The sequence below is a fragment of the Nicotiana tabacum genome, chromosome 12, assembly GCF_000715075.1.
Source record: "Nicotiana tabacum cultivar K326 chromosome 12, ASM71507v2, whole genome shotgun sequence".
NCBI lineage: Eukaryota > Viridiplantae > Streptophyta > Magnoliopsida > Solanales > Solanaceae > Nicotiana > Nicotiana tabacum.
The window spans coordinates 93,669,900-93,681,747 of record NC_134091.1 but is presented as its reverse complement, the minus strand read 5'-3'; the positions used below and the strand labels follow the sequence as shown (position 1 = coordinate 93,681,747).

The window sequence follows — 11,848 nt, the reverse complement described above, 5'->3', positions numbered from 1 at the left end:
ACTCAAAATCAATTTTTTTTTCTTTTTAAAATTTTAACCAAATACTTTAACTTTAAAAAAAATATTTTTAATTGAAAAAAATATTTTCAGCCCAAAAGAATCTTGACCAAACAGAATTAGGACTTGCCCGGGCTTCTCTACACTACACCCAAAGGCCCATTCTTAAGCCAATTATTCTAACAATTCCTTTACTCTTCCTCTTTTTTTTTTTTTTGCCGGGGGGGGGGGGGGGGGGGGGGAATTCATTTATTGTGATTGGAAGCTAGACATTATCCGTTTTATGAACATTTTGGAATCAGACAGAAAAACGAACCTGTTAATCAATGGAAGCGGGAAATCTCCTTGGTTTCATTCCGTTAAACCAACCGCCACAACGACTTGTACATTCTCGGCGCCTCTCCTCTTTCCCTTCCTTTGTTACTGTTAAGGCTTCTATTAGTTCCCAGGTACTCTCAAATCCACATTCATTGTCTTTGTGCGTATTGGTTATTTGCTCACTTGGAAAATTCGTGACGAGAAATGAAGGGAGGAAGTGGGTATAGAGGGCCGAAGCCGCGGAGGGAATGGATAGCAGATTGGGTATCCAAAAATGATGATTTAGTTCGGAGCTTGCCGATATACGTTGGTGGATTGTCTTTATTAGCTGTTCTTTTCAATCGCACGGTCTCTGGTATTGCTCCCGTCGCTGATGCTAGCAGGTTAACTACTACTACTTCCTCCGTTTCAATTTCTCTGGCTATAGAAATATGTCATTAAGGATAAAATGGGAGTTGAAAGTTGAATTTTTTCCAAGTATAGAAATGTGACATTCTTTTTGGAAGGATTAATAAGGAAATATTGTCATATAAAATGGAGTGGAGGGATCATTTGGCAGTTATTTTTCTTCCTTTCTATAGCTGGGCAGGGCTGTTATCAAATGAATGTGTTACAATTAGAAGCTTGCTACAAAGGGGTGTAAAATTTGAAAGAGACAAGAGAGAATTTGGGGCTGCAATTGATGTCCTGGAATATTACCTCTTAATGAGTAGCTTTGAATTTTGTCGAGTAATTCTAGAATGTTGGTATTACAATGAGTTTAATTTTTACGCACTTACATTATCAGGCTACTTAAAAAACCGATTTGTATCTACTAATTTAAGAAAACGAAAGTAATTCTGGTAGAAATTCAAAACTATCTGTTTGCAGAAGTTAAATCCTTGGTAATGGCAGGATTTCAGCTAAACTTTGGTTTAAAAGGAAAAGAAGAAGAGAAACACACACACACACACACACACACACACACACACACACATCATTTGGTATATACTTATGGATCATCTTAAGAGGAAAAGGAAAAGTGTTACTAAAGTATGAAACGAGATTTGCATCTGACATATGTAGAAGAATAGATGCATTAGTTTTGCTTTATAAGATTACACCTATTTAATGAATCCTCTGTCAACATGAGTTTTTGGCTGAACACAATAGAGACATCTTATAATAGGTGAATGCCTTCGTTGTATTTCAGAAACAAAAAAACTGAGGTCTTCGCCTTTTGGAAATAGTTAGTGAAGTTTCTTAATAGCCCAATCATTACATATTGAAATGATTTTAGTAGACTCTATCTGATAATTGGAAGAGAATGCTGAACCAGTAAAATCTCTGTGATATGAAAAGCAATTGTTAGGACTTTGAAGGGGCATGATCCTCTTCATATTAAGTTGGGTGTATGTGCTCTAATCATTAAGCCATTTCAAAGTTTGTTCACTAATTCACTTACTCATTGTTAGAGACATAGTTTGAACAAATTCCCACATTGGTTAAATATGGGTTCCCAATTAGCTTATAGATATCTTGACCTTTTCCCTTTAAAATCCACGTTTGAGATCAAATGAGTCAAACATGTGGGAAGAAAAAGTTAAAGCTCTGGATGGATGGAAGTCCCATATTTGTTAAATAAGTGTTTCCATATCAGTTTATAATGATCTTATTACTCCACCTATTACCCTTAGATATTGAGTTGGATGCATAAGTTTTTTCACAATCATATGTAGCTGAGACAGTATGTTTCTTTTAGGAGCAGCACTTTTCTTACACAGAACACATTGGAAACAGTTTTTAGCTTCCTGTTTCTCATGTAATTTAATTTTCTACATATTCTTGGGCCACTATTATAACTATTTGCTTTTGACTTGCACAGTTCTCAATCCAGAGCAGATTTATTAACACTTGGCTTGGCAGTCACCAACATCTTAAATGGTCTTGTTTGGCTTTCAATTCGCCCAAAAACCATATCTGTGGTGAGGGCTGTATACACACACATACACACATGAGGATATGTACATTGTGTCCCACTATCTCTGCTCAGCTCATTGCTTAGTTTTCCTCTTGTTGTTACACCATTAGAGTAACTGATCAATTTATGCCTTTTGATTTTTTTCCAGGTAAATCCTAACGGGGTGAAGTGCCAAAGAATAGCGTCCAACCTACCAGATTTTGTTATTTCTGAGCTGCTCTGGTACTGTATATATGAGTTGAATATTTTTTAAAGAGATGTTCTTTATTACTTGCTTATTTTTGTACTTGGAGATCACGTAAAGTATTAATAACTTGATCTGTTTGTGCATATATATACATATTACATGATCTGTTTAATGACTATAAGTTGCACTCAAGAAGTGAATCTAATAATTTTTTCCTTTGTGAAGAAAAAATCAGATTGAAGGTCACATAACTGTGACAGCTACGCTGCATGATACTTCTTGTCAAATCAGTAGAGAGGAGACTATGTCATTGAACTTATAAATATTCAACGTTTATGTCTTTCAAAGTATTTAGAAAAGTTGTATTTTGTTGACAAGAGTGGGTTGATTTTGTGGAAGGGACCCTCCACCTAACGATGAGGCTGGGCGCTCAAGTCATTAAGGGCGAGAAACGGGCAAAAGCCTCTATTGGCCTCTGCGGATAAGGGATTTGCCCAGAGGTGGATTCAGAATTTTGAGTTTATAGATTTTGAATCTTAAAAAAGGCAGCTCATTGTGTTCTGGATAAATTATTTATGCATATTAAGTAGATTATTTAACATAAATACCGGTTTTAGCCAAAGCTACTGGGTTCTACTGAACCGTAACTAGAACTCTAGCTCCACCAATTTACCGTAATGTTTTTCTTAATGAGTGGGAACGCGCATGATTTGATTCTTGAAATATATTTGGTTGTATAAAGGAAAAGTGGCATCATTCTAAATAGTGAATAGTGTATGAATCCTGTATTCACTAGCGCAACTGTATGTTCTATAGCACTGATATAATAGACAACTTGTCCTGAAAGAGAATGTGTTGCTAATTCCTTAAACATGCTCTTCCAGTAAGCAAATGATATGTAACCAAGAAAGCGCACTTTAACGCAATTTTATACATTTCCTGATGTTCTTTTAGATGAGAAAACCTGTGATCTCTATGGAAAAGACTTGTTGATGATAATTTGTTGTGTTTGGCCATCACTTCACATGCAAATAGTGAAGTCATTATTTGCACGTTGAAGTTTGGCCATCAATATTTGCCAATACCTAATTTCAGTAATTGAAATACTCTGAAATGTTGAAAAAGTCTTTGACGAGTATTGTAAGTGAAGTACTAGAGGGGGAATCTGGAAAAAGGTTTGCAAACTATGGGAGGAGTTCAAGCAGTTTACTAGTTGGTGGTGGGGAATCGCAGAAAGATTAAATTTTGGATTGACTTATGGAATGGTGAGGAATGTTTGAAAAATAAATTTCCTGTTTTTTTTAGTTGCTGTAATAATAAGGATGGAGTGGTAGCTGATTTCTATTCTGATTCTAGCTGGCAGATGTGCTTCAGAAGGAATTTGAATGATTGGGAGATAGAAAATTTCTGTCAGATGCTCTCTCAGTTGAGTTCTACCCACACTGAATCATAGTAAGAAGGATTCATCAATATGGAATGCTAGTTATGACAGAAAGTTCTCAGTCAAAAGCTGTTATAACTTGTTAAGGAAAAATGCAAGTCACTGGGAACCTAATTGGCCTTGGAGAGTGATTTGGAGGAATAAAGCTCCTGTAAAGGTTGCATGTTTTGGACTGCTGCTTGGGAAGCTTGTCTTACCCAAAATAATCTTCAGAAAAGAGGCTTTGTTTTTTGTAGCAGATGCTATTTGTGTGAAGAAGAACTGGAGACTACTATTCACCTTCTTTTGCATTGTAGATATGCTAGACAGTGCTAGGAGCTTTTTTTCAATTTATGTGGGATTTCTTGGACCATGCCTCAGAATGTCAGGACCCTATTGAATAGTTGGAAGCATCAGAAGACACATGAAGCACTTAAACAGATTTGGAGAACCATACCTCTGTGCATATTCTGGACTATTTGGCTAGAGAGAAATAGAGCTTGCTTTGATGGGCAGAAAGATCATATTTTTAGAATAAAAAATGAGTGTTTGCATAATCTATTTCTTTGGTGTAATAGTAGTATGGTAGATAGTATGGATCATTACATGGACTTTATGGAGTTACTTAGAAAATGTTGTAATTAACTGCATGGATATTCCCAGCAGTTTTGTATTTCTTTCTGGTACCATCTTGGTATTCAGTTAATAAACCTTTACCTTTTCAAAAAAAAAAAAGCAAAATTTATCAGGGAGCATATTTTCAACTTCTTTTCCAAGTAAAATTCATACACGAATGCAACTTCAACTCTCAGATTCTCTTTTTCAACTTCAACTTCAAATACTCTTTAGTTTCAACTTTAACGAAATATTCTCCAAACGCCTACTGAAGTGTTACTCTTTCTTTTTTGTTTAATCCACAGGGCTTGGGATTCTCTATCAGATGTCACATGCTGCAGATCGCTGGTCATTGTTTATGATGGAAAATGCATCCTTCAAATTGGGTTTGCTGCTGCATCATCCTCTAATGGAAGCGATGCAGTAGCTGTGGACACCAATAAGTTGATAGAAGGATCACTTTACCAAGGAGTTTTAAAATCAGCGCCGCGTGAGTGATATCACTTGAACCTCTCATTTCCTCTACCTTTCGAGATATAGTTATATTTCTCCTTCCTAAAACAAGTGGGTGAAAGAGTTATGAGCCCGAGAGCAGGTTTTGAAAGATCAGGACATTGTTTAAATTTCCAAGCATCCGTTAAGAAGTTAGATTAACATGAGCTTGATTGTCTGTATCTTCAGAGAGCTACTTGGCCAACTTATCTCTTTATCCGGGGAAGTCGCAGCTACCATTTCTTCCTTCAAATACACAGGTACTATTAACTCCTGTACTCCCCCCCCCCCCCTTCTCCTGTGGCACAAAACTTTGTCTCATTTCACCTAAGTCCACGATATAAATTGTACTAAAGATGTGCAGATACCCCTATAGCAGTTAAATGAGCATTTGTTTTTGCTCTTCAAAAAATTCTTGAATCATTCAAAGTCTCTGCCAAATGTATATATCTATATGATCTGTGTTATCATACTTCCTTCATATTCATTATATTTTTTTTTTTGGAGGTTCAATCTTTACCTGAAGGTCCCTTCTTGTCTATATTTTCATTAATGTAGTGCTTATGCTTTCCTGAGCCGAGGGTTTATTAGAAACAGCCTCTCTATCCTCACAAGGTAGGGGTAAGGTCTGCGTACACACTACCCTCCCCAGACCACACGGTGTGGGATAAGACTTGGTATGTTGTTGTTGTTATTGTTGTAATCTTTACCTGAAGGTTACTGATACCATAATACTTTATTAGGCAGTAATCCTGCAACCTCTAGGTGACAAAGGAATTGCCATAATTGGTGGTGACACAATCAGAGGATTCACATCTTCTGACCAAGTATGTATCACGATTCATGTTGCGCTTGTACACTTAATTGTATTGCCTCACCTTTGATTTTGGAAAGCGGTAGAACACAAATGGTTTTTTTTGTGGCGTATGTCATCGTACTTGCCTAAAATGACTTTTGGTAGCATTAACAACTCTACCATGATTTGTTCTATCGTGGTTTGAGCTTTACTTGTTCTCTTTAGATATTCAAATGTCATGAAATTCACACTTTATATTGGTATCCCCTTTTGCCATCTTTTAAATGCACCCTAGTCATGCTTTTTTCCGTCATTGACAGGCATGGATCACATTGATCGGAGAGAAGTTAGATGCTACACTGACAAAAGTTATTTGACATTCCTACTAGCAGTGCAAGATATATGTTTCAAGACATTTAAATGCAGCATCTAAATTCAAGATTTGCCTATAATCATGTCTTATTTCAAGGTGATTTTCCTTCCTTTAGTTTATGTGACATGGGTGGCACGTTAATTCCCGAGAACACCAGTATGTATCCCCTGATTCTTTTCTTTGGACTTGCCTCTCCAATCAAAGGAACTGCAGTTTCTGCTTGTTATTATTTTCTGCCCAACTGCAACATTAGAAGTTTTCCCTGGATCTTTTAGACAACTGTTGATTTCTGATTTGTGCAATATAATACTCCATTTATGAATTCATTTCAATGTTTGCAGGCACAAAGAGTGGCAATTTGATTCCATGATGGTTTGCTTTGAAATGATTTCCCTCGTGAGCTTAAGCTCTGCTGTCTTGTTGGTTGGTGAAAGGATGAGATACTGTAGGAGGTAACTTTTTCGTCTTTCCTGTGAGAAATGGAAGAAGAATATGACCCATAGAAAGCCATTTCAGAAATTTTATTCAGTGTCCTCCTGGACCTCCCTTCTACAAAGGCGTAGTTTTGTTATTGGCTGTCTTGCAAAAGCAGCAACTAAGAATCTGCAGTTAAAGCTCAAACTTCTGCTATGCTGAATCTAACTAGGCATACTGATAAAAAGATGTCATCTCTTGATATGGTCGATGAATAAATGTAGCATTTTGTTGCTTATACAAAAACGGAAGTTGCTTCTTATATGTAATGGAGATATTCTCACTTTGAATCCTTAAGTGTACTCTTGTTCTAAGAACCATCAACTTTGATCATAAATCTTTGTCAAACTTCATTTGTTCATCTCATTGGCATTCATTTGAGGTGAATTTATGGCATGTTTGAAATTCTCAAAGCGTAGATGTCCATTTTGTTTGTTTTCTGCCCTTTAACGCTTGTCCTCTATTACTGTATTGTTAATGATTCTCAGAATAGAGCTTTCTCCAAACATTCTGCAATTTATACAATTCGAAGTAACCAAAAAAAAGTAGAAGTTACAAAAAAAGGGGGTGAATATACTGCCTTCACAACGATGCCAAAAGAATTGACCGAGTAAATCATTGAATAGAAATATCATGTTATACTTGCTAAGGTACAGATACGTATAAAAGAAAAAGAAAAAAAAAAGGCCTTCCTTCTACTTATGCTTTTGTATATACCAAAAAACAATAGAGGAATCAAGGGAACTAATATAAGAAGACTTGAAAACATTGTTTTGGTACATAACCGTTGCACTGTTGCTGTCGTACAGAGAAGCTCTTCACCTTTAAAACTCACTTTATAATCTTTAAACATAATTATCTTCAATGTTTGGAGTGAAATTTCAGTTTACAAAACAATATACTTATCCCGTTCCATCTTATATGACAGTACCGAGTTCAATTTTGGTTCAAGTTTTAAAAACTCGTTTGGTAATCTTCAACACAAGAATTTTTTTTTCCAGAAACAACTCAACAAATAGTTTGAAAAAGTTAAAAAAAATTACGCAGACTTTTGTTTTGGAAACGTCAAGATCCCGTGTACCACAGTTTATACATGAACTTGTCACGGCCCCAATTTTCTACCTTATAATGTCGTGATGACACCTAGTCTCTACGACTGGATAAGCCTAACATGCATAGAGAAATAACGGAAATAATAATAAAACTTCAAATTTAAAATCATCTAAACTATCATAATAGAACTCAACCGTACAACTGACAATAAAACTCCTAGAATCTGGTGGAACTGAGTCATAAGTTATACATGAATATACTGTTCCCTAGTACAACACTGTCTAGATAAAGAGTAAACAGTAGCAAAATAAGGACAGAAGGTGACTCCGAAGCCTGCGAACGCCGAGCAGGTATACCTTGAAGTCTCCGAACTGAGTGATCCGCTCACTGATGCCTAGCGTGAGTCGAGGTACCCGGATCGGCAACACAAATGTGCAGAAGAGTAGTACGAGCACACCACAACGGTACCCAGTAAATATCAAGCCTAACCTCGGTAGAGTAGTGACGATGCCAGGTCAAGATACTTACTAAAACATGATAAACAGAACAAAAATATAATAGCGAGAAGTAATGGAAAGCGGAGGAATGAATGATAACGAAGCAATTTAATAATGTAAACCGGTTACAGAATTGTAAGCATAAAGATAACAAGAAAGAAGCAAATAATGAGAACCACAAATAGTCAAATGCAGACAAAACTGATAAGACAAGGAAGAATAAAAGCAGCAAGAACTGTTCAACTAATAACTCTTTTCAATATGAAATGCACAACAAGAATCATAACCGAGGTACCACCTCGTATTCACATTTCACAATTTCAATCACAATCTTTCCTTATATCGCCGCATGAGCCTTACATTTAGATAGTTTTGAAAAAAAATATTTTTTCTGAAATAGCTATACGCATTTTAGCCCACCTTATGTCGTCGTGTGGCTATAAGTAATTCCCTTACTAGCAGAACGCACATAAATCCCACCTTATGCCGCCGCATGCACATTATTCCCTATCCTTATACCGCCGCATGCGCTTCAATATCACAACACAATAACAACTTGCACCACAAGTGCCCATATGCCACAACTTGCCAAAAGAATCGACAATACCAATATTTTCACAACAAATAGTCCATGGTTCAACCACAACATGTACAAAAATCTCAACAATAACGAAATAAAAGTGAATGGCTCAACAAGAATGATATCTCAATAATTTAACAACTTCGCCTCAATGTGATAATGACTTTTACAACTTCAACACCAATAACTTAACAAGAAGATATTCCATGAAATAACAACTTCAAGTAAGTAATTCAACAATTAAAGAAGTAACAAGACAATAAGTAAGGCAATAACCTCGACTAAAGCATATAAGAGCAAAATAACAAGTAAGAGGTGAAACAAATATTAACAATGTCAAATAAAGCATGTAAGGGTAGATTAACACATGCAAGGGTAGGCTAACAAAGAAAGGTATAACATGTTATGACAATTCAATTAAAGGCATAAAAAGAGTCTAAATAGTTTAAACCGATCAAATACCACATATAGCCCGCGTACCCACTCGTCACCTTGCATACACGGTTTTCACATAACACAAATAGTACAATCAACCCACATCCTAAAGGGTAATCCCCCTCCCCCCACAAAGTTAGGCAAGATACTTAACTCAACTAGGCCAACTCAACCCTCGAAAATGACCTTTTCCCTAAAATTCGCCTCCACACAACTCAAATCTAGCCAAAAGTGACTTAATATCATCTGCCACTGCAAGGGAAAATAATTACAATAGATAAAGTTTTGATCTTTACAAAATTCTCAAAAAGTAAAAAAAGGTCAACCCCAGGCCTGCCCGGTCAAAATTCGAGTCCAATGATAAATTTGGACTACACATAACCCCAACGATTCCATATATGTGATTAGTTTTCAAATCCGAGTCCAAATCGACTCTCAAAACTTAAATTCTTATTTTCCAACACTTGGGCAAAATTTCACAAAATTTCACTTTGATTCACACGAATTTGATGTTAAATCTAAGATATATTAATGAAATATAGTTGAAAATTGATTAGAATCACTTACTCAATGTTTGTAGATGAAAATCTCCTCTCTAAATCGCCTCTTACCGAGCCTAGGATTCTAAAATATGATAGAATGATATGAAATCCTGACTTTCTAACATTTTGTTCAGTTGCAGGTGTCGCAATTGCGACACTGGGGTCGCAATTGCGAAGAAAAGATCGTAATTGCGGAACTCATAGTCTTAAGGGAAACCTCGCAAATGCGAAAAGGGGTTCGCAAATGTGAACCCTGTTCCCTTCGCAAAAGCGACAGAGTTATCGCAAATGTGAACCTAGCCCAGCCCAGGTCAACTTCGTAATTGCGAACGGGGAATCGCAATTGCGATACCTATGATCCCCCTGATAAGGCCGCAATTCTGACCCTGGTGTTCATAAATGTGATACCAGAGGCATCAGCACACCAACATCTCACATTCAGTCCAAAACCATTCCGCGACGTGTCCGAAACTCATCCGTGCACTCGAGGATCCAAACCAAACATCTACACAAGTCTAATAACATCATGTGAACCCACTCTCACGATCAAAATACAGAAATAACATCTAGAACTACAAATCGGACACCAAAACACATGAATTTCAAAGTAAAGTTCAAGAACCTCTAGAATTGTAACTAAGCGTCCGAATCATATCAAATCAACTCCAAACTATACCAAATTTTGCAGACAAGTACTAAATAGCATAAAGGACCTATTCCAAGTCCCAAAATCAAATTATGAACCCAATATCCAAAAGTCAACCTACGGTCAAATTTCTAAACCTCAAATTGCTAATTTTTGGCAAAACAACACAAATTAACCTACAAGACTTCTGAATTCGATTCTGGGCATACGCCTAAGTCCAAATTCATGATACGAAACTACATGAGCCATCAAAATACCGTTCCGGGTTGGTTTCACAAAATTTAAATATCAGTCAACATAATCAACTTAGGCTTCTAATCTAAGAGCCAAAGGGTCTAAATCAATCCGAAATCTTTCGGGAACGAAACCAATCAACCCCTAAAGTCATAAAACCTAAATTACACATGTGTGAAGCATAAGAAGAGGAAACATGGTGCAATTACACAAAACAATCGGTCGGTTCATTACATTCTCCCCCTCTTAAAACAAACTTTCATCGAATGTGCGTATAAACATACCTGAAGAAATGAAAAGGTGAGGATAACGACATCACATGTCATGCTCGGTCCCCGAGGTCGCCTCCTCGACCGGATGACCCTTCCATGGAAACTTCACTGAAGCAATGATCTTTAATCTCAACTTCCGGACCTCTCTGTCCAAAATAGCCACCGGCTCCTCAACTTGAGTCAAATCCTTGTCTAATTGGACTTAGTTGAAATCTAAAATATGGGACGGATCGCCATAATACTTTCGGAGCATAGAAACATGGAACACCAGATGAACTGCAGATAAGCTAGGTGGCAATGCAAGCTTGTAGGCCACCTCCCCTAGTCTCTTAAGGATCTCGAAAGGACCCATTTACCTAGGGCTCAACTTGCCATTCTTTCCGAATCTCATCACACCCTTCATGAGTGAAACCTGGAGTAAAACCCTCTCTCCAACCATGAATGTGACATCACGAACTCTCAGATCAGCATAACTATTCTGTCTAGACTGGGCTTTACAAAACCGATCCTGAATCAACTTGACATTCTCTAAGGCATCTCGAACCAAATCTGTGCCCAACAACCTAGCCTCTCCCGGCTCAAACCAACCAACTGGAGAACGACACCATCTCCTACAAAGGCCGCATAAGGAGCCATCTGAATACTCGATTGGTAATTGTTGTTGTAGGCGCACTCTCCAAGCAGCAAGAACTGATCCTAAGAAACCCCAAAATCCATAACACAGGCACGAAGCATATCCTCTAATATCTGAATGGTGCGCTCGGACTGTCCGTCCGTCTGGGGGTGAAATGTTGTACTCAACTCAACCTGTGTGCTTAACTCACATTGTACGACCCTCCATAAATGCGATGTGAACTGTGTGCCCCGATAAGAAATAATGGACACTGCCACACCGTGAAGACGAACAATCTCGTGGATATAGATCTCAGCTAGCCTCTCTGAAGAATAGGTAGTCAC

General features: G+C 37.3%; 1 protein-coding gene across 4 annotated transcripts; it reads left to right on the top strand.

Moving 5' to 3' along the window:
• The first annotated feature begins 235 nt into the window (after window positions 1-235).
• Window positions 236-6,993, top strand: LOC107778599 (protein COFACTOR ASSEMBLY OF COMPLEX C SUBUNIT B CCB4, chloroplastic-like). 4 transcript variants are annotated; one of them, XM_075226705.1, is made up of 9 exons: window positions 236-446; window positions 526-698; window positions 2,180-2,279; window positions 2,424-2,497; window positions 4,803-4,987; window positions 5,179-5,249; window positions 5,733-5,816; window positions 6,106-6,254; window positions 6,500-6,993. In XM_075226705.1, exons 1-8 carry the CDS (start codon window positions 324-326, stop codon window positions 6,160-6,162), a joined length of 867 nt encoding a protein of 288 aa, XP_075082806.1. In that variant the 5' UTR covers window positions 236-323; the 3' UTR covers window positions 6,163-6,254; window positions 6,500-6,993. The 4 variants fall into 4 exon arrangements, with proteins under 4 accessions (XP_075082806.1, XP_075082807.1, XP_075082809.1 ...); XM_075226706.1 differs by lacking the exon at window positions 5,733-5,816; XM_075226708.1 differs by lacking the exons at window positions 6,106-6,254; window positions 6,500-6,993 and adding an exon at window positions 5,548-5,666.
• The last annotated feature ends 4,855 nt before the right edge of the window (window positions 6,994-11,848 follow it).

What these genes read in the sequence shown, in the direction of transcription:
- LOC107778599 (XM_075226705.1), top strand. Translation starts at nt 324, where the DNA reads ATGGAAGCGGGAAATCTCCTTGGTTTCATTCCGTTAAACCAACCGCCA. An exon ending in AGGCTTCTATTAGTTCCCAG is followed by an intron (nt 447 to 525) that starts GTACTCTCAAAT and finishes CGAGAAATGAAG; the next exon opens with GGAGGAAGTGGGTATAGAGG. An exon ending in AGTTTTAAAATCAGCGCCGC is followed by an intron (nt 4,988 to 5,178) that starts GTGAGTGATATC and finishes CTGTATCTTCAG; the next exon opens with AGAGCTACTTGGCCAACTTA.